This window comes from Crinia signifera, chromosome 5 (assembly GCF_055691185.1).
Source record: "Crinia signifera chromosome 5, ASM5569118v1, whole genome shotgun sequence".
NCBI classification, from domain to species: Eukaryota; Metazoa; Chordata; class Amphibia; order Anura; family Myobatrachidae; genus Crinia; species Crinia signifera.
Window position 1 is genome coordinate 148,077,449 of NC_139221.1, and position 24,140 is coordinate 148,101,588.

The following is a 24,140-nucleotide window of genomic DNA, read 5'->3' on the forward strand; positions in this document are numbered from 1 at the left end:
TTCCGAATGAAAGGGTTCATTGTAATTAAGAACAAGGTAAAATGAGTTTGGCAGATGCTGTAATTCTGCTTGATATATAACAGCTGTGCTGAAGCTATTACTATTTGTTGAGCTTTACTTAAAAAAATACTAGTTTACGTGAATTCTTGTAGTACAAAGGGTTTCGAAAGCAATGGGTCTGACAAATATTTCCAGGCTACTCTAATTATACTCATCTACAATTTACTACAATAATTAGCATTTGAATTTAAGGTCAGTGTGTGAAATGAAGGGAGGTAAGGAACACCCAGTGACTGACTCTGGATGTTACCCAGAGTGAGTGGCCACAATAGAAAGTGATCCTGCCTTTAAGGTCAAGGGGCAGGACTCAGAAAACATTTGGGTGGGTTTACATCACATGGTTACTGCTAATAGTACTAACATATGGGTAGTCAGGACAAAACTTTATCAGACACCAATTTACAGACATATAATACATTCAGGTTCTGCTAGCTATGCCTCAGACATGAGCATGAGGCCAGTGTCTTAGGGCCCCATACATCAGCAATTAATTGTGACAATTTTCAGATATGGAGATGATTGCCACAATTAATTTTAGATGTGTGGGCTCCCCCTTTTGGCAATCCCAATCAAAATCGCCAATCGATTGCTTAATCAGGTTTTTAAACATGTTTAATAATCTGGTATTATCTTCAGATCTTTTTTATATGTGTGGGCATTCCCAATTCGTCTTCTTCATCTATTTACATTATGAACAGCAATCGATTGGGGCAATTTCCAGATATGAAGATGCAATCTTTAGATGGAAAAATCTGCCGATCACTGAAATAAATCTGTAATGTGTGGGCAAAGTCAGATAGATTGTAAAATCCATTTATCTGGCCAAAAAATCCCTTTATCTGGAAATCCATAAATTGTGATTGCTGATGTATGGGGCCCATTAAACATGTTTAAAAACCTGATTAAGCAATCGATTGGCGATTGTGATTGGGATTGCCAAAAGGGGGAGCCCACACATCTAAAATTAATTGTGGCAATCATCTCCATATCTGAAAATTGTCACAATTAATTGCTGATGTATGGGGCCCTTAATGAGACCTATTTTTTTCTGGTACAACTGTACGTCGCAGTGTGCATACACCAGCCAGGTTCAAAGGACGGGGAAGTCAGCTTCAACGCGCACTGAGCGTCAGTCGCCTACGAGTTTCTGTGTGGTTCGTATCGTGGTTTAGTGGACCCTTGTCTCTAGGATCAGTTGAAGCTTAAAAATGCAATGTTCTATGGAACAGCACTACACCATTAAATTCTGTGTGGGGCTCAGAAAATCGGCTATGGCGACGTTGGCCATGATCCAGAAAGTGCATTGCAGCAAATTGGAAGCTGCATAATGACAATTCACCAAGCCACACCAGCTTTGTAGTCAATGACAACCTGGCCCAGAATGACATCTCAACGCTTCCCTAGGCCCCTACAGTCCCGATCTGTCCCGGTGGACATTTACTGTTCCCCCCGAGTGAACACAGCCCTCAAAGGACACCGTCACAGGACCATAGCTGAGGTCAAATCGGCTTTGACGCGCTGATTGAAGGACGTTCCGGAAAAGGACTTCCAGGGCGCCTTCCAAGTGTGGACAACTTGTTGACAGAAGTGTGTCAACGCACATGGGTCTTATTTTGAAGAATTTTAATTGTTTGTAGCATATCTTCAATAAATATTTTTTACCAAATTTGGTCTCATTACTTTTTATATAAATCCTGTACATCAAAATGTAGTCATTGGATCAAGGTTTGTAAATAGTATATAATTTCGTATGTGTGACATGTACAGCATAATATGGCAGCACTCACTCAAGTTGGAGAAAAGGTCCTAGATCGAGTGACATTTCTATATCCTGCAGTACCTGATCAATAAAAGCTTAATATGCATAGAAATGTGAGAGCTACAATACTTCTGATGGGAAATATGCACATTTCAGACTGCTGCATCCTTAAGTAATTTACTCCCCCACGGTACACTATACTGTAGTTCACATGCTCAGTAAACTTTCTTATAATGTAAATATTTTTCCCTATGCAATATTCCTTTTCAATGAAAATTAACTTATGGACACAAGAAAGTAGTAACAGAAAGGGTAAAATGTATAAAAAACTAGAAAGCTAGAAAGTGGAGAGGTTGCCTATAGCAACCAAGCAGCTGCTATCATTTTACATACTATGAGCCACATGCACTAAGCTTCAAAAAGTGATAGACTGGAGAGTGATAAACAACCAACAAATCAGCTCCTACCTGCCATGTCTGAGACTGTGTTTGAAAAAATGTCAGGCTGGAGCTGATTGGTTGGTTGTTCATCACTCTCCATTTTATCACTTTTAAAGCTAAGTGCATCTGGCCCTATGACAGATAAATGGGAGCTAAAAGCTGATTGGATGCTATGGGTGTCTTCTTCACTTGATCTCTATATAGTTTGATACATCTCCTCCACAGTATGGATGTTATTTTATATACCAAATCAGAGAATCTGTCCTGTGCAGTCTTAATAATAGAATAAGAGGAACCATTCTAGAGACAATTTGTTAAATCCTGTGACTGTCTATGAAAACTAGCTACAATTGGCAAAAAGATATATCTACATCAGCAATAATGGGCTCAGTGTCAAACTTGCCTACGACAGACTCCTGGTAGAAAGAGAACCATTCCGAGTCCTGCCAACCCTCCTTGAGAAATGCTAAATTAAAATCTATTTTTGAAGGCACTGTGGGCCAGATTCTCTAAGCTTCAAAAGTGATAAAATGGAGAGTGATAAACAGCCAGCCAATCAGTTCCTACCTGCCATGTCACAGGCTATGTTTGAAAAATGTCAGGCAGGAGCTGATTGGCTGGCTGTTTATCACTCTCCATTTTATCACTTTTGAAGCTTAGAGAATCTGGCCCTAAAACCTTACAATGCTATAGACTGGGTATAACAAATCATACATAAAGATAAAAAATATCATATATAAGCACAGAACAAGCATATACCAGGCTGACAGAAAAGATGCATATATTACACCAAAGATAGAGGGCCCTGCTTGTCAAATCTTAGCATCTATCAATTCTGTTTTCCCAACAATAGTTAAAATGAAGCCCTAATCTCTCCTTAAACAGAGGCAAAACTTACTGTTACTGGCAATGTTACTGGTAACAATAACAAGTAGGCACATCTCGCAACTCTCTTTGGGGCTGAGTGTTACACACCAGCATCTTTTACTGTAGTTGTACCTGCAACTTTATGCTGATGATTGTATTGGCCCCCGACTGGCATACAGTCATGCGTCTGCATATATAAGGGCTAGTGAAGCATAGTTCAGGGGTGTACAGATGCAACCATCAGAAGCACCAGTGGCACTTGCACCAGTCCCATGCTATGTGGAGAATCTCCATCCAATTGAGCAACATCACCTCTTTTTATTTTTAGAAGCTTTAGTAAATTTACCCTTAAGTGTCTAGGGGCCAATATCAAACTTCTACACAGACCTAATTGTTTGCGCTTATCTCTTTACTGCGCTTGTCACAGACATACTGCAGACATTTGTGGGCGGGAAAGGCTTAAGGCCCCCCATACACCAGAATGAGATTGGACTCAACATCCAATCTCGACTGGTTGTGCGACAGATTGTGTGCACACAATTACACTCCCGTGGGTCGTGTGTGCTTTTAAGCACATGCGATCGCTCATTCAACAACATGGGTACAGGCTTTTTGCCTTTATGAAGAATTTGAGACAGTAGAATTACTATACATTAAATAACATGTTTTACCTGATTATATTGTGTTTTAAATACAACAACACCTCCAGCACAGGACTGAACATAACTTGGATAATGCTGGCCATTTTCTCGTAGCCAAACTTGTGTTCCCTGTAAAAGAAAAAACAAACAGAAAATTGAAATCTCTAAAATCTTATGTATTCAGAGTTAGGGGAGAAAATATCTGATTAAAACATTCATGTTTAGCACATGCAAAATATGTGTCTCTTGAGTTTGCCACTGACAAGGCAAAATAGAAAAATAGGATTTATATCCAATATGTCCACACACATTGGTAGCCAAACTGCAAAGAAACCATCATTAGTGAACAACTAAATGACATGGGGGCCTAAAGCTGGCCACAAGATATATACAGTGATGTCACTACAGGGGCGTGCCCCCTTATACAATACAATCTGAATGAGCCCTTAAGGCCCCCATACATTACGCCAACTTGTCAACTTGTCAAGGACAAGTTGGCCTAATGTTGGCCCAGATTTCCACTGAGCTCCCCCGGCAGATCCTGATATGATTTGGCACTTGATGTGCCATTTTTTACATGTGATAAATCGGATCGATTTATCACATGTAAATCCGGGGGAGCTGACGGACAGCAGGGTCTGGGGAGCTTACAGGCAGGGTGGCGTCAGGTGGCAGGGAGCGGGGTCGGTCCATCTGCAGGGGTAGTGGGCTAGCGGCAGGACTGGAGAGGTAGTGGCAGGCGGGGAGCGGAGACCGCATAACAGAGTCCGGGTAGCGGCGGGAGAATAGGAAACATCCTATTTAAAACACTGGGTGGCCACTGATTGGCCAAGAGCTCAGCCAATCAGCAGCTGCCCTGCCCGTCCAGTCTTTTGAATAGGATGTTTCCTATTCTCCTGTCGCTACCAGGACCGACTCTGTTTGTTATGCGGTCCCCGCTCCCCGCCTGCCGCTACCTCTCCAGTCCTGCCGCTAGCCCACTACCCCTGCAGCTGGACCGGACCCCGCTCTCTGCCACCTCTACTGCCGCTAGCTCACTACCCCACTAGCGCAGCTCCCACGGACCGGACCCTGCTCTCTGTTCACTGGTCCCACTCCCCCGGACCTGCTCCCTGCCGGCTGCACATAAGATTATACAATACCACAAAGGTTTCTGAGAAATCCCAGAAACGTTTGTTGTATTGTATGTTTGGGATTGAAGTGGTCCTTCAATAATCTGTTGAATTGTCCCTCAGCTACTTTCCAGCGCATGATATATTAGTTTGAAACTTTGTTTTTGTGCACATAAGTTTAATCTTATGTGCAGACCGTCCGACATCATGATCTGATCCGATGCGCGCATCGGATCAGATCGGAATGTCATATCCTACGCGATTTGGGCAATTTCATCCTGATTTCTCTGCCCAATACTCCAGAATCGGGTGAAATCGGGCCCAAATCGCGTAGTGTATGGGGGCCTTAAAATCATCAAGGAGTTACCTGATTATATAAATGCCTGAATCCCCAGTTTTAAATAATATACATAATTTACTGCTGGAAGTGATATACAGTATTATAATACAATTTCTTAATTAAATCGAATTAATGACTTTAGATTTGAATACGATTATTTACAGGTGTTTATACATATATTATTTATTTTATTTAGTTTCTTACATAGTGCAGCATATTCTGTTGCGTCTTACAATTGGCGACAACAGTGATAAAAAACCTGTGTATTAACAGACCGCTATAGAGGCACTGTATATTCAGTATATTAGCATTAGTTTATATTTATACATCAGCTATAATATGCTTTCTCTTTCTACTAAATAATTATTTATCATATAGTGTTAATTGGTGGACCGCGGGGACGCACGTTCTCACTTGCTCGTGCGTCCAACTCAGCTTAGCGGCAGGAGCTTCCCTGCCGTATCCATTTCAGGGAGATGGGCAGGGAGTGGACAGAGCAAGAAGACGGGCAGAAAGTGAGGAGATGGGCTGCAGGGCTTCGGGGAGAATGGGACACCCGCGTGTCTCATGCATGCGAGCCCTTCCTGCCGGACAGCGATGGCATCGCCAGGAGCCGCTCCGATGAGAGCGGCTCCATCTGTATTAGGAGAATATCTCTTAAAATAAAAGTACATGGCAGACAGGGCGGGGGTGGTGCAAGCTGGTAGGGGATGGCGGATGGTGATCAGAGTGGCTCCATCTGTAGTATATTGCAGGACTGACCAGGGTTCTGTGTGAAAGGGATCGACCTGGGTAATTCCCAGGTTAAATGTACTGTGTGAAAGGTGTTAAGCGTTTTTTGCCATGACCTACCCAGGTTTTTGGATCAGGGAAAAACTTTGGGTTTTGGAGCCATATCAATAGCGATCCGCGGCTCCTCGCGTTGCTATCGTCCAGTGATTAAGATCCAGCATGCTGGATAAATCTAATTACTGTACATCGCCAGTCAGGCTCACTGGAGAACACCGGCCCTGAGAGATCACTCAGCACACAGCGTTGACGCATCATTGTGCAGCAACATCTCCCCATGTGTAGGCCCCTTATGACACCCTACAATTAATCTTCAACTAAATTTCAAGTCAAATTGAAGATCTCTGGCTTGTAATAAAGCATTATTGGGCCTTCAATAGTGATAAAACTTATCAATGACTTAATATTTTTATTATTTGTAGTACAGGGGGTACAATATCCATATATTATAAGCAGTCGCGGCTCCTTCCTTTTTGGGGGAGGGGGCTGCCTCTGGCCGTAGCCGCCGTGGGGGTACCGCGATGCAGGCATCCCCCTGCCCCCTGCCACCACCACTCTCCTTCCAAACATATGTACTGTGCATGTGGCCAGCTGCTATGGGCTACTTCGGCAACAGCCCATAGAAGGAATCTTGGTCTGGGTTCCTGTATAATATAAATGACAGGCACCAGGACCAGCACGTGCGCAGTACCGATATAGGTACTGCGCATGCGCAAATGCCGATTTTGCATGGCAGCCCGCAGCAAGGCGTCCCGGAGGGACGGAACACCTCCCAATTTGACTGCCTTGGTGATAGGAAGTCACTGCCAGTCACAGTGAATCCAGTGCAGTGTCACAGATTTTACCTGGGGGGGCTGCAGCCCACAGGTAAAATCCGCCACTGATTATAAGCCTGCATCTGATGGTATCTCTTTCTATTTGTCTTTTTTGTGTTATACTTCTTCACTTTCTTCTCCTCTTTGTACGATGCCAGAAGACATAAATAAGAAAGACTTTTATTCATGCTGGGGGCAGTGCCAATGTTGAAGAGGAGACATAGGGACTAATTGTGTAATGGAAATAAAGCAAAAACAAAAGCAACAAAAATTAAGTGCGCATCAGACCAAAACCCATGCTGCAATGAATGATGGGGGTGGGGTGTAACATGTGCAGAGAGATTAAGATATAAGTGGGGTGTTTCCAAACTGAATTCTAAATTGCTATGTAAGAATAAAGATGTATAACATTTGTGGGCTACATGCAAACGCAGACAGTATTAACCCTGCATAGAAAAATATATAATTGTATTTGCTCCCCTTGCACAGCAGCATGGTTTGTCCCTGATAAAAAGTTTCTTTATTTTTCTTTACTTTCAAATCAGAATCAGGCCCATAATGACAAGATTCCATTTTGCTAATCAGATTGTATTTAGCACCTTGGACAAACATACCAGGTTAAATGAAGACAAAGTTACAATGTGTATTCTAACAGTTAACATATTGACACATATTAGAGAAGCAATTGTATTAAGTAGAAATGATGTATTAAATGTCAACAAATCATGTGAATGGGAAAAGTTACCCGATACTTCAGTTCTCCCAGACAATAACCGGATTACGCAGTTAGCTTTTGCTATGTGTGACTGTTTCCATAGGTAGTTTAAACAATGCTAACTGGGGTTTAGGGGTCTATTTAGTAAGCCAAATAATTATATTTGCCTAGCGTGTTGGCTGGAAATATTGTTATTATATCCATGTTTTAGTAGAAAGAATAGTCTTTACAAATCACTGATTTCTCAGACTCTTCTGTCATCCCGGTAGATCATGCACCCACCATAGGTTGTAATGACAGCTACATTCAGACATTTGTCAGACATTTTTTTTCTAAGAAACATAATGCCATTTCTTAATGATATTATATATAATTCCCCTACCTTGTTATAATTGAGCTAAATGTAGGATCGGGATTGCAGGATCCAAGGATTTAGGCCCAAAATTGCTGGTATTTCAAGCCCAAGATTAGTGAGTGTTTCACACTATTCACTAGTATATACTCAAATAGCACAGAAAGCAGAACATGTGTTCACATGGGCAAGGAGCTTCATACAAGTTGTCTCTCAAGCAGAAATAGCCTCCCATGAAGTGGGTCATTTTTGGCAGGGGTGTGGTATAGCCAACAGGATTATGTCGACAGCAGAAAATCGACATGCCCAAGGTCAACACTGACAAAAGGTTGACATATGAAAAAGTTGACATGAGGTTTCACTTTTTTAATGTCAATGTTGACATGAACCCACAATTAGTGTATGATTTGCCTGCCATGCTTTGGGCTAGGTGCTCTCAGCTACCGCTGCACTTTACCGTTCTCAATTGGAGTCCACGCATCGCCCTTACTATGGGGCGTATACAAAGAGTGATGTGTGCTAAATTTCTAATTGATCGAGGCAGATCGCTTATAAAAGAGGCTATTATCGCCCCGTGTGTATGTCCCTTTAGAAATAGTAGTGTCGGGTGATATCCCATACTGTTTGTAATTTGAGACATATTTTTTTATATTGGCACTTAGCTAAGTATTAACCGGGTCCATCATACAATACTGTGCATGTCACAATAGGTACAGTAGCCAACATACTGTAGAACAGTTCAGCAAACACAACATCAATACTGTAGTAAAGCTCACACTTGTTTAATTAAGATCCTTGAAATCTTAGTTCTCTTTCTTCTTCATATAAAACATGAAAAGGAAGAGAATTGTACAATTGACAATTGCAGCTGCCTTTTCGACATGGCCAAGTTAGCTATTAGTGGACAGCTGCAGTCCTAGAAAATCTGGTCAATCTCCCTAACCAGTCTGCCAGCTATTCCAACAGGAGTTACTTTAGTGTCAAATATTAAATCAGACAACAAAGTTACCGTTTTACAGATTTAATGTTACTGGATGCCAATGATTACAACAGAGAAAAATTATATATTTATTTTGTCAGATTATTTTAATAATATCACCTGGTAGACAATTTATTAAAACATAAGAAATAGTGGGGGCCACAATATATGATCTCTAGGGGCCTTATTTTGGTTAATTCTTTCTGAAAAAATCCTTCTTAGATGGACAAAACCATGTGCACTGCAGGGGGGGCAGATGTAACATGTGCAGAGAGAATTAGATTTGGGTGAGTAATTTTGTTTCTGTGCAGGGAAAATACTGACTGCTTTATTTTTACACTGCAATATAGATCTCACTTTGAAGTAAAACCCCACCCAAATCTAATTCTCTCTGCATAAGTAACACCTGCCCCACCTGCAGTGCACATGGTTTTGCCCATCTAAGAAGGATTTTGTCAGAAAGAATGAACCAAAATAAGGCCCTAGGAGTAGACATTTGGCCATACCAGTTATTATCTCACAATAAAAATGACAGGATTATTCTCAATATCAGTTATAACATTTGGTGAACACAAAATAAATATAAAAGCATGCACAGTTATGATTGTTTAAAATCATTTGTAATAGTAATTGAAATGTATAACCCACATAAAGGCAGTTCACACCTACAAACAAGAACCATTGGTAAATTCATATGACATTTCCAATTTAAGGGTTTCTTATATTACATATACATTTTTTCATTGAACCCCTATTAACTCAAAGTCAAACTTACATGAGTTAAAATTTTCAATAAACAAAATTAATCTCTGTATTTATTACCCCTTTCAAATCGCAAAAGCCCCGTTGGACCCTTCCAGTGCTTTCACACTAATACCATTATACAGAGAGCAAACCAGGTTTAACCCTTCTTATAACCTGAGCCAGATTAACAATGGTGTGGATGGAGCTGCAGCTCCGAGCCTCCACATAAAAATAGGCCCACCATCATGACAGGATGAAGATCTCCTTACAGATACCAGCTGGCCACAGGGTTGGCCATAAATCATAAGCATTACGATTCCATTCCTATTTTCCACACAATTATGCAATATGTGTACTTTTATATATTTATGGAGACACTGGGGCTTATCATAGTATATGGCATTGGCCTCACCTCCTCCATGTCTCATAATATACTCTTGAACATGTTCAGCTCCAGGCCTATGAGGCCCTTAATCTGGCCCTGCTTAGTTATAACCCAGGTTGAAATGCCAGGTTACTCGACCAGGTTATAAAGTTTGGTGCTTTCACACTGCACCTTAATCTGGGTCGTTACGTCATTAACCCAGGTCCGACCCAGGTTTTTGTCAATGTGAAAGGGGTATATGTTAAAAACACTATATAATCTGTTGCCACAGCAATCAAGGTATAAATATGGGCTAGCCAATGTATGCAAAGCACCTCAAATTTAATCTATTATATTGCAGAATTTACCATAAGTATTCTGATTAGCATTCTTTAGTACTTTAACTGTGCACCTGCATTTTCTATTTTTTTTGTGTGTAAATATCAAATTGTACCATGTTACTGTGGCTTATATGTTCATATATAACATGTCTATATAGTTCAGTATCTAATTAGCACTGTTAAATTTGCTCCCAGGGGAAAATAAAAATATGATTTATAACCCATGGTCATTATCCAGCCATTTAAATATTCCTCCGTTTTTTTGGACAGAAAAATGTTCTGTTATCATGTGATAACACATGGGATCCGAACTAAACTTCCAATCCCATGTATTATCATGGCTCCGAGAGCTATTTGTCGTGGATTATGCTTCGGGTGCATACGTGTAACCTGTAGCTAGTGTGAACCACACACACACACACAAGTGTAGGAACCAGGTTCTATGGCCCCAATACAAGCCTGTATCTTCAGAACCTTCTGCTCACATTGTGGTCCAACAAGAATTTACGCATAATAATTATTAATCAATGTGGTCTAGAACTGAAACTTCAAAGTATTGAGTTTGAAAAAACTCAGGAGCCCGAGGTGTGCTCCCTACCACCAGTGCTGTGCCTAAACACGTGCAAAGGGCCCCGTTTTTCCCCTAACCCCTCTCAACCATAAGGCCGAAAAGGGGAAAATAGGGAACGGTGGGTCCTCTTCGCCGAAGCTTAGAGAGACCCTCATTCCTCAACCCCCGGAAGGGTTAGGACGGTGGGTTTGGAGAGACCCTAAGTAGACTTCCCTCCGCCGTGCGGCTCGGGGTCGTGTTCGGGGGGACCGAAGCTCTCCCCAAAAGGTGAGAGCTTCGGCACATTGGGGAAATGGAAGGCCCGAAAGGGTCGACCACACTACCCAAAAAAAGTGACAAAACTACAAAAAACAAGGAACGTGAAAAGTGACGAACGTGAGAGGTGAAGAGAAATAACTAATAAAGACCTCAGCCAGAAGGCCGGGTGGGGGTGTGAAAAATTGTCCTACCCCGTCCAAAAGGACGAGGTAAGGACGTGAAGCGCTAACCTAGAGGGAAGTGTGCAGTGCTAGTGCTTACTAGTGCATGGTGATTTTGGGATCACCCGTGCATGTTCGGCACCCCCCGAGTTTCCCCGGGGGCACAGTGCAGCCTCGGACTCCAAGCAGCCGACTGATCAGCGCCCGACCAAGTGTTTCTCTGCTCCCATCATAGGGCACTTTCCAGCCCCTGGCATGGGAATGGGTACTCCATTGGGCTTTTCGAAAGACTCCTTAGGGGTTGCGGCCCCCTCGGAAGAGCAATCTACTCAGTCTCAGTGTTTCCGATCCCAAGGTTATGGTACTAAGCTGGGCCTTTCGCGGTCTCCCCATTAGAGGCTACGAACCTCTGGAACAGGAGCCATCTACTCAGTCCCAGTCTTTCTACGCTCCTTGGGAATGGATACTAGACTGAGCCTTTAGCTGTCTCATCCTTCGGGGGCTACGAACCCCGTCAAGTGAGCCAAACTACTAGGCCCAGTGTTTCTCCCCCCCTCTCACCAGTGGGTTTACGGAAACAACACCTCCTACCACTGGCAGAGGTGAAGGTACTCAGCCAGACTTTTCACCACTCCCAGGCAAAAAAGAGGGGTCCCACACCCTCCGCCCATCAGAGCAGCTACTCAGTCCAGCCTTTCTCTATTCTCTGTCAGAGGCCAGTCTGTACCCACTGATAAGAACAGATACTACACTTGATCTTAGCCAAAAGGAACTTCAAAGTATTATTTAACATGATTCTGTTGACATTGTTTTGAGTATAATGATGAGCACATACCTGTGAATCAAACACTGGTTTAATTATTTTTCACCTATGCTCAGGGAGAGTGACCTTGTGCACATATGACTCTGTCACAGCAGATGACTATGGTATTATTTGTTCTCAGACTGACTATGGAGGATGCCCTTTGTAGTACGTTTTGTTTTATTACTCAGTAATCTGATCCATAGCAATGATAAAGCAGACTGCAGGCATACAAGCTGTTCCACTCGGTAACCTGGGAGCCAGGTGTGAAAAGTGCTGATAAGTTTGTTAATGAGAGAGCAGCAGGTGACGGCTGATAAGAGGGTAACTTTCTATTGCACAGTTTGGATTTGAATGAAAACATAAGAGAAATGCACTTGTGAATAGTCATAAAGCAACATATTAGTATGCATGGTTGCAGGTTATAGACTGAAAGCCAAGGATAAAGCTAAACAAATCCGATGTTGGCTAGCTTGTGGCTGTAAAGTATATTAAGTGCAACACTAAACGAATATTTATCAAAGCTTGGGGAGAGATAGAATTGTGAGAGATAAAATATGACCCATTATACATAGTATACTTACCAACAAACACATCCACGTATTTCAGTATATTTTCTGAAGCCGTATGGACTTTTTTTCTACATTGGCATGCCTTACAGTGTCATTGGTCAACTTAAACTGTCCAGGTTAAGCTTAATGGCATATCATGGCAACAGCAGGTTTGAATAAAAAAGCAACTACGGTATATGGATGATTTTTGTTTTGTACTGAAAAAATATCTTAACTAGCGCTCTTGTGGATGAATGGACTGTGTAATGGTTAGCATTACTCTATCAGTTATGTCAAGGTAGGAAGTGAAATCTGACTTGTATTTCATAAATGAAAATCTCCCGGTACTGAAAATTCATAAAAAGTACTGTATACTGATATTGGCTCCCCAGAATTGTATATCTAAATGCACTTCATTACTGTGTAATATATGTTGTCTAAAACAGAGATAGAAAGAATGCATCATTTTAAGGTATAATTAGGCTAGCTATAGCAAACTGTGAGAGGTGTGGCTAAACATTATCCATTGAGTTCAGTACAAGACATCAGTCTCTCCTCAGGCTAATTACTACATCTTGCTGCATCAACATATAAACAATACTCAACAGTTCTAGCTGATTATATTACACAATTGACCAAAAGGCTTGACAGAGCAGACGAGCAACCCAATACCAGCAGACTAAAGGCCCCCATACACTATCCGATTTTGGGACGATTTCATCCGATTACGGCACTTTGTGCCAATAATCGGGTGAAATCGGCCCAAAATCGCAGGTGTGTGATATCTGATCCGATCCGATGCGTGGTCCCGTGCGCATCGGACCGGATCAGGGAGGTCGGACGGTCAGTACATACGATCACGTCCGACCTCCCTGTATGCATATGCCTGCCCACCTGACAGGCATATGCATGCAGACACCGGGGGAGCAGTGGGGCGGGCAGCGGGTCCCTGAGCGCCGGGGAGTGCTGACCTGGCCGGGCGGTGATGTTCATATATATCAGCAGCGCTGCAGGAGTCGGGAGGGGACGTGGTGCTGGGTGCGGCGAGTGCTGCTGGCTGACCTGGCCGGGCATGTGATAACAAATAGCAGCGGCGGGGACGGGACGCGCAGTGGCGGCTATTAGATTTTTAAAATACCTGTCAAATGACCGGCCGTTCTCTGATTGGCTGAGCAAGCGATTTATCACATGTCAAATTTGGCTCATCAAGTGCCAAATTGTGTGTGAGCCTCCCGGGGAGCTCCCGGGCGGCTCACAGGAGAATTGGGTCCGACTTGTCTTAAGGACAAGTCGGCCTAATGTATGGGGGCCTTAACCTTGGGATAACCTATATAGTCTCACTGCCTTGATAGTTTTAAGGCCCCCATACACTAGGGCGACTTGTCCTTAGGACAAGTCGCCCCCGACTTCCCCCTGAGCTTCCCCGGCTGCTCCCCGGGGGAGCTTGATTAGATTGGCACTTGATGTGCCATTTTTTACATGTGATAAATCGTCTCGATTTATCACATGTAAAAAACCCGGGGAGCAGGGGGGGGGGGGCTACAGAGGTGGGAGCAGGGGGGCTGGGGACGCTGCAGGGGACACGTCTGTGTCCCCCGCTGCGGGGGACAGCGTCTGTGTGGTGATGCGGTAGAGGGAGCAGGGGGGGCTGGGGTCGCTGCGGGGGACACAGGCGCCATAGAGCCGGGCAGGGGGAGCCGGCGGGAGCTGTCAGTGCTAGAAAAAAAAAGCCTATACAATGAATGGCCAGCCCCCCCTGCTCCCTCTACCGCCTCGCCGCCCCACTAGGTCCCAAGTCGGGTGGTCGGACGTGCAGCAGGTCCGACCACCCGACGCAGATCCGATGCGCACGGGACCGCGCATCGGATCTGAGGGGACATCAAAAATAGCCGATTTTGGTCCGATTTCGGCCAGATCCGACTGATCTGGCTGAAATCTGACCAAAATCGGCTAGTGTATGGGGGCCTTTAGGAAGAAAAAACAGGAGACCCTTCTCAATAGTTGCTACATTGAGGCATTGTGGTATGGACATTAATAATGAGAGTAAATTGTCAAATAGGCAACACTACAGTATCTTTAATAACATTAGAAGGCCATAGCACACTGACATAGGGACTGACAGAATTAAGCTCTTAGGTTCCCGCAAAAGTTGTGTGTAGTTTGTATGTTCTGTCAGGATTCTTGTGAGTGTCCTCCTGGGCAAGGACCAGTGGTAATTCCAGAGGTGAAGCTGCAGCCCAGTTCAAATTCAAATAGGGGAAACACACTAGCTAACACTTGAAGTACTACCAAACCTCACCGTCTGTGACTCTGCAGTTCGTATGGCACCCCTACCTGAATTCTGGACTGCGCAGCCACACCTCTGCACCTGCCACTGGCAAGGACCAATGTGAATAACCATATATTCTCTGTGAAGCGCTGAGGAATATGTGTGAAATATATATATATATATATGTAGGGTGGCGGGCGGCACGCTCGGACCTTCAGAAGTGTGAGATGTCAGAACAAAAGATCTCACAGCCAAGTGTAGATACAACGTTTCGATATTTAATCGTCTTCAGGTACCTGAAGGTCCGAGAGTGCCGCCCGCCACCCTACATGTATCAATCCCTTGGGGAAGGCACCCGGCAACGTAATACCCTACATTGGAGTACCTGAGTGCCGAGCGATCTATCCGCATATATATATATATATATATATATATATATATATATATGACCTTAAATAAATCATAAATAAATAAGACCAAAAGAAGGCACTGAGAAATATTAAGCAGGAATAGGAGTGACATCAATTATAGGAAGGATACAAGATGACTACAAAATATTTTGGGGGGGAATTCAATGCAACTGACATTGACAGTTGTTATTTATATAAAAATCTAGTAACAAAAATGTCTGCAGATCTAAACTGAGGTATTTGCTGTGTAAAAGTAAATATCTGGTTAAGTCATGTTCCATAGTTACTGGTGGCAGTCTGTGCTATGGGCACAAAGTTCAACAAGTAATTTGAGGCCCGCTGGGCAAATACAGTGACTTCAACCCTTCTGTTTCATTTCCTTGCAGTGCAGTACGCCTAAAATTATTTTTATTACACTTTTAAAACAAACATGAAAATAATTATGCATCTGATATATGTCACATATATTAAATACAGTTATTTGCTTGCATATGGGGTGCTCGATATGCAGCACTATGTGCGTCTGGTGTATTCTGGGAATAGAAAAAAGGTTTTTTTTGGCCAGTCACACAGAAATTGTCTTTTTTCAATGTATAGGTTTGGAGGACCCCTTATATTGAAGTATTAGTCATGGACATCTATACACATTAGGGGTGTGCTACCACAGGACACGCTTGAAACAGATTAGGCAGAGAAAAAGAATGTCACTGTGTGGTGCACCAAAATATTGGATTAAAATGTAACTTTTATTGAAACACTTTATTAAAATAATGTTGCAAAATTTAAGATACATACTGTAAGACACGGACAGTGAAGTAAAAGGGATATAGTATCCTCACACCGTTGAGGCTGAGGAAAAATCCAGCCTTTTGTAATTACCGTGTGGGGTTCCCACAGATAACTGAACCTATTATTAGCTGCAAGGTAAATCACACAGCTACCTGAATATGCTCTGGAGTATTTGATAAAAAACCTACTGGGGCTGCTTTTATACATCAAATGGTGCTCTTGTAGTTATCCTTTGCTGCAGCAGATTTTGTAAGAGTCTCCCAGAGCAACGTTGACACTCAAAAGGGTTAAATACCAATGATACTGACGTTTTGTGGGTATCCCACAAAAATCAATAGTTATTTGGAAAATTTTACAAAAATGTAATTTGATAAATATTACCTACCGGGTTCCTTACGAATACAATGTTTACCCTTCACCAAGCAATAACATTTGAACAAAGCAAATCTTTCACAGGCGAATGTTCTCTAGGCATAGTTCAACGGTGTGTGACTACCTATTATAAAACAATGTAGTAGTATAAGAGGCTACACCAGCCTTTAACCGATTCTTCAGTGTATGAGGACATTCAATAAGAACAAAACATCGTTAAACAACAACACAACTATCATTACAGTATATACAGTAGAGATGAGAAGTACTGTATGCTACTGACTGAAAGTACTGAAATAGCAGTCTATGATCCTCCAGTTGCTGACAAGTGTTGTCTATAAAGAAGGAAGGCCTCAGGTCAAACTGCCATTCCCTAGTAAAAGCTTATAATTTATTTATTGCTATACTAAACCTCTTTGGTGAGGAGAGTACTTGGATAGAGAACTTGCACAACAAGAAGTGCAGATAATAGCAGTTGCTTAAACTCACTTTATAGTGATGTTATTATTATTTGCAACAGCTGCTAGTGATTTTGTACCTATATTATGTTACCCAAATCCCATAGCCACATGGAAATTCCTTATTTATTCTATACATAGAGCAAAAAGCTGGTTTCCATAAAGACTTCAGAGAAATAGATAGCGTATCTTCGTCTTGCTGAAGAATGATGTTTGAGGCCAACCATATGTAGGGTTAAGCTGGGTGCACACTGGAATGATGGACATTCATTCTCACATCGGAAACCAATGCGCTCAGCACAGATTGTGTGTACACACTGGAACGATGTTAATAAAGAATGGAACAATCATGTCCTGTATTCATTAGCTTACTACAGGTCACTAGTGATGCATACTTGCCTACCCGACCCTCTCCATGCGGGAGAAAATGCTCTGCTCCTGGGCTTCCCTGGTAATGTATGATTGTCATCACCTGCGGGGAGCCAGGTAAAGGTGTTTCACCACAGGTGCTGGCAATCCTACATTACCAGGGAAGTCCAGGAACAGAGCATTTTCTCCCGCACGGAGAGGGTCAGGTAGGCAAGTATGTAGTGATATCATTAGGTTACATGTGCAACACATCAAACCTAAGGACGTCGCTAGAGACTATGGGAGTCTGCATATTGATCATACACACTGAGAGAGATGCCTGATTTAGCCGGAAACGACATATCAAACAAATATTGTTCCAATGTGTATCCAGCTTAACACTGAACGCCAAAGCTTAGTAGCTTTCATCATTAATGATCAAGGTTTGATAAATCTGGGGCTGGGCCCCAGAGAAGTGTTGAAACTTCTGGCCAGTGAAGAGCCCGTAAGTTGGGGCACCTGTACAGTTGGAGCTGCTCTGCCTTTTCAAAGTATCTAAGGCCTCTTTCACACCGCACCTCGGACAAGGGATACATTCAGCTGAGTGGCATTTATGGGCTCGCTAGGCAGCGAATGTATGCTATTAGTGAGCCTTGCTGAATCAGGCCCTTATTGTGAATGCGCCGGGTCAGACACGAGATTGCGATCTGAAAGGGGATTAGGGAGTTTCACTAAACAAAAGATGTTAGCAGATTATACCCCTTTTACACCCAAATCCCTGGTCGGACCCTGGTCTTTGAACACAGGAGTTTCAAGGGTTGGACCCAGCTTCATAACCCATTTACACAGCACTGTGACCCAGGTCGGACCCAGGTCTGCGCCGTTTACACTGAACCTGGGTCAGCACTGCTTTTCCCTATGGATGACATTAAAAATGTCCATTTTAGGACTGAAAACTGCCATCCAACCTTCCCTCAATGATTTAAAATAAAAATTAAGACATGACAAGTTAGCATTGAAAAATGTTGGTTTGTTTATTTTGTAAAATATTTTTCAAAAAGTTTTATTCAGTGCTCAAGCATACATAGCAGTATAAATGTGCAGCATCACCCACCAGCCCCTTCCCCTGCAGCAGCAGACCGAATCTCCCACGTGCTCCCCCCAGCCCCCCCCCCCCACAATATTTTTTATAATCATATAAATGATACTGCATCCAAAGATGATTTCTGTGTGCACTGCCTGTATCCTTCCTGCTGTCTTTTGCCACTGCAGCGCACTGGTATCCTTTCAGCACTACCCGGATGTCCCAACCTGGGTTGGGACCATTTACACCGCCCACGACCCAGGTCCAACCAGTGTTCAACCCTGGTCAGGACCTGGGTAGAAGACCAGTGTTAATGGACCTGGGTTGGCCCCTTTTACACCAACACTGACCTGGGTCCGACCTGGGTCCAACCTGGGTTATTCCTTGGTGTAAAAGGGGTATAAGTCTACATTCACACACCTTGCCACTAGGCCGGTGCACCCTAGCCACTCCTGCCACCTGAGGAGGGTCTGGTATACTGTAATACATTGCTACAATGGCCACTCGCTGCAGAAACAAAGAAAGAAGACTCTTCAAACATATGACTTACCCTTAATACCCACAATGCATTTAATAAGGTACTATGATCTCAATTATATAAGATCCTTAGGTGTAGATCATTTGGCTAAAATATCATCTATATTTTTAGATAGCGCACCGATATGCTGGACAGTATATGAAAGGTCAGTGCTGCCAATGTATCCTGCTTTGTAAAACTAACTGGCCGAAAAAGGTCCATACAAATACCAGGAGTAGTGCTGCCATTAAAACGTCAGGTATGGTTCATAATGTTAACCACTGAAGGACTTAGGTCGACAACCTGAAAAGTCTGACATGGGTCTAGGATGACAGTCAAAAGGTCGACATGGGTTTTGCACGTTTTTTCATCCTGAATGTCAACACAGTATCGGTGCTGTGCTCGCCATACTTCGGGCACGGTGCCTCGCTGCGCTCGGCACACTATTTTATTCTCCCTCTACGCTCTAGTGGATGGTAGAACATGAAATACCGCCTGTCGGCACATGTCTGCCCATAAAAACGTGAAAAATCCTGTGGTCGACCTAGTGACCATATCCCAATACATCTCCCTCATAATCTTTTAAAGTGTGGCAAGCTTTAAAGTATAAAACTACACATGGGCCTCCTCCTCTCTTAGGGCCTTATTTTAGTTCATTCTTTCTGACAAAATCCTTCTTAGATGGACAAAACCATGTGCACTGCAGGGGGGGCAGATGTAACATGTGCAGAGAGAATTAGATTTGGGTGAGTAATTTTGTTTCTGTGCAGGGAAAATACTGACTGCTTTATTTTTACACTGCAATATAGAACTCACTTTGAAGTAAAACCCCACCCAAATCTAATTCTCTCTGCACAAGTAACACCTGTCCCACCTGCAGTGCACATGGTTTTGCCCATCTAAGAAGGATTTTGTCAGAAAGAATGAACCAAAATAAGGCCCTTAAAGTGCCTTTGTAGGTAAGTAAGAGCTACACCAACTAGGTTGACAAGCATTGGGTCGACAGGCAGCAAGGTCGACATGGGTTAAAAAAACTGTGAAAAACCTCATGTTGACCTTTTGACTGTCGACCTTGCCCATGTTGACCTAATGCTTGTGTCGACCTAATGTCCTGTCGACCTAGACACACGTCGACCTTGACCCATTTAGATCTTGCTGTCTGTCGACCTAGTGGTGTCGACCCAATGCTTGTCGACCTAGTTGGTGTGTAGACCTAACAACCCACACCCAATTGAAATGCAAGAAAAGGCCTGTGAGAACAGGAGGGAAGAGGGCCTTGCTCCAAGGAGCTTACAGTCTAGAGCAGGCATGTCCAACCTGCGGCCCTTCAGCTGTTGTGCATGCCTTGCCATAGTTTTAGCATTCCTTAATATCAAAACTGTGGCAAGGCCTTCTGGGATGTGTAGTTTCACAACAGCTGGAGGGCCGCAGGTTGGACATGCCTGGTCTAGAGGGAGGGGGAGACAGACAGGAGACAAGACGGTGCAGGCAAGGAGGACTGAAGGCAAGAACTGAGCATGGCAGGGATGGCCAGGACATGTGGCAGCAGATAGGGGGCCTTATTTTGGTTCATTCTTTCTGACAAAATCCTTCTTAGATGGGCAAAACCATGTGCACTGCAGGTGGGGCAGGTGTTACTTGTGCAGAGAGAATTAGATTTGGGTGGGGTTTTACTTCAAAGTGAGATCTATATTGCAGTGTAAAAATAAAGCAGTCAGTATTTTACCTGCACAGAAACAAAATTACTCACCCAAATCTAATTCTCTCTGCACATGTTACATCAGCCCCACCTGCAGTGCACATGGTTTTGTCCATCTAAGAAGGATTTTGTCAGAAAGAATGAACCAAAATAAGGCCCAGGGAGAGAGGCCTTACTAGGTTATGCAGAAGGGTATACTTTGATGAACAGGTGGATTTTAAGTGAACTTTTGCAGCATTGCACGGTGAAGCAAAACACAGTTAGAACTGTGATTATTTTCAACACTTCTATATCATTAGATTTTGCTTGTGAAACAGTAACTTTTCACAAACTAGTATGTTTTATGTCCTTTTCCTTTGGATTGTGCAAACCTGTATATAAAGACAAATCCACGCCACACCCTTGTATTTTATTTTGGAAACAGAAACACCTGCCCCCTGAAGCTAATTTGGTTTACACGTACCTATAAGTCACTCATTACTAATTGTTGTGTCACCAAGTCGGTGATCCCCTTGTGATAACATGCATCAGTTGACTTGTACAGAGGCAGAAAGCATAATGACCACAACTGTAATTACTGAAAGAATGCAGCGTTGTGAATATTACACAGATACATGACACAACTAGTCAATGAAGGAGATGAGCACATGAATTTATAGAGAAGATACATGAAGAAATAGGTTGTGATTCTTGTGTAATAAGGTTTGCAGTAAATCATATGAGGCGAGTGCTCTAACAGTGCCAGTAACCAGCAACATACTGTATGTCAGCAAGAGAACATTAATATTCTTAGAATTGGATATGTTACAAGAACTATAAAATAAATATTGTACCTTTAACTAATAATATCCATAGCAACATCACATGTGTAGTAGAATGCACATCTTAGTAAATTTCTCCCAGGTGCCGTGATTTGAAATAGATGGATTCCCTGCACTAAGCTAAGCCATGGAATGAGAAAGTAGCAACCAATCAGCTCCTAACTGTCACATTACAGTCTGTGGGGCAGATTTATTAAGCTTGGTGAGGTGATAATGTGGCTGGTACTTTATCACCAGCCAATAAGCTCACAATTGCCAGACTAAAGCTGGCCATACATCTACAGAGTGATATCCCTTTCACACCAGAAAATGCAGGGACAAACCCGGGAATATGGCACAGGGATCTTGCCGGGCCATTCCCAGGTTGGTCCCTTTCACACCAGAAAAGTCCCTGCAGGTGGCGGGCAGGCAGCTTGATGGCGACGAGTGCTCACCCCGGTTGCTGGTCCTCGGTGCAGGCCGGTGATCCACACAGGCGGCGGGCGCAGATGACAGGTCAGATGGGGGGTGCAGATGACACAGCTCTTCAGCGGCAGTGAGGGCGCTGGAGAGCTGCGTTATCTTCATCCGCCGACTATCCTGTCATTTGCGCCCGCCGCCTGTGTGGATCCCTGGCCTGTGCCCGGGTAAGTACCCCCTACCGTTTTCACACCGGCCAGGTCCCCGGGAACAAACCTGCTCCATGGCCATCATGGCTCGGGAACCTTCCACTCCTAACCCAGGAAATTAGGTTGTTGTGAATGTGGTATTTTTGTCCGATCTTGCTTGTTGGAACAAAAACCTGCTAATGGATTGGAGCAAATGATAGTTGACTATTTGCTTTGAAATGCTGAAAAACTGCCAAAAACTGTAATTCGGATACTACCAGGTTTTTGTTCCAACCAGCCAGATCTAACAATCAATCTGTAGATGTATGGCCAGCTTAACTTGACAGTGGACATGACTGGTCGGTGATAAATTACCAGTCACTTTATCACTTCACCAAACTTAATAAATCTGGCCCTCAATTGGAAAAATGGCAGTGGGGAGCCGTTTGGTTGGTACTTTACCGATATCCACTTTAGGTCTCTCCAAGACTAGGTACATACTATACAATATTGTTAACTTCCCTTTGCAATGTATGCTCCCACAAAAAGGGCCCTCTTCCCTCATGTGCTTTTTCTTCTCTTACTTAAACTATCTTTAATTGCACCACATCTTGCAGTTTTCTGCCACCCTGATATTTATGTCAGTGTTGTCTGCTGATGCATCTATATTTATGTACCCTGTCCTCTAGTGAATTTAACTGTAAGTCACTGTTTTGCTTATTTGTTTATGTACTCTGTAATTGGTCACTGCTGTTCCCTTCTAGCACCATATAAAAAAAAAGGTTAATAATAATGATATCATTAACAATATTGTCAGAGCTCCCGAACGAATGATAAAGGGCATATACATTGAACAATATCATTAACAATATAGTCCAGCGACGTCACCTGGCCTCCACCCTGAACATGCAGTAGTTGCCTGCATGTTCAGACGGATGGGCAATAATAACCCGCGCATAGTGAACGATATAATACATACACACTAGGTGATATAGTTATGCACATTGTTTTCTAAAAAATATTGCATAGTGTGTAAGCACCTTTAGGGCAGGATGTACTAACGGGAAAAGGCACCCGTTTTACCGCATTTCCCTATGTATTAAAACCCTGCCGCCCCGTCAACGCATTGTAGGGTATCGCCACCCTCTGGGTGGCGATACCCTATAGAAGCCTATGGGCTTCTTTCGCCGCATGCCGTCCGCTGTCCGCGCCCCCCCCCCCCCCCCCTCCCCTCCCACCCTCCTTTGATCTCCTCCTCCCCCAGGTGTCACAGCCGGGAGGACATCCGGCTTCAGGGGGGAGGAGGAGATGCAGGGGGACGCTGGCAGCCGCCGGAAGTTGACGGAGACCCCCGCAGACCACATCACAGATATCGCGGGGGTCTCTGTCACCACAACCCGATGCTAGCCGCATATGTTAGTACATATGCGGCAGCACCACGGCGGCTGTTAGGCGAAGGGCGGCGATGTATATTAATACATCCCGCCCTTAGTACGTACACCCCATAGAGTTCCTTCTGCCAACACAGTGAAGGAAGCCACAATGGGCACAGGACACATTGGATGGAGCCATTGTACAGTGAGTGAGAACTATGTGTTGTCAACAGATCCTAATAATTTGACAGTGTACAATTTTTCATCAATGGGTTTATCCAAAAATGGTTGCCTTCACAGTGAGTTAGTGAGCATCACATTTTAAACATACTGGGGGAGAGGGGTGTATGAAAGAAACAACACCGAAATATACCCTGAAACGTAAATAATTATATATATATATATATATATATATATATATATATATATATATATATATATATATATATATATATATATATATATATTTAAAAAAAAAAAAACACGAAAGTGCTGAAGGCAGAAGTGTAATATAAGCGAGCTGGCTCATAATGAAGGAAAAAGGTTTCTGTCTGTCTGGAAACAGTAACTGTTAGTAGTTAAAAATATAACTCTTACTCATTAGGAAGTCTGGGTGGGCAGAGGGTAAGATGAATGGGAATTTAATTTGTCACATGGTCAGCAAACTGTGTTTCAGGAGCGGGTGTGTCACAACAACTACAGGCGCATAATGAGGCCTTTATTCTGAACAGGTTTATGAGAACGAGCAGGAA

At 43.2% G+C, this 24,140-nt stretch overlaps 1 protein-coding gene across 1 annotated transcript in view; it reads right to left on the bottom strand.

The window, feature by feature from the left end:
- The window catches only part of MYO10 (myosin X), a 221,199-nt gene that overhangs the window by 183,796 nt on the left and 13,263 nt on the right, over positions 1-24,140 (bottom strand). Inside the window, exon 2 of the mRNA XM_083188111.1 lies at positions 3,798-3,896. Coding sequence (XP_083044237.1) covers positions 3,798-3,896 — 99 coding nt within the window. The remainder of the gene's footprint in view (positions 1-3,797; positions 3,897-24,140) is intronic.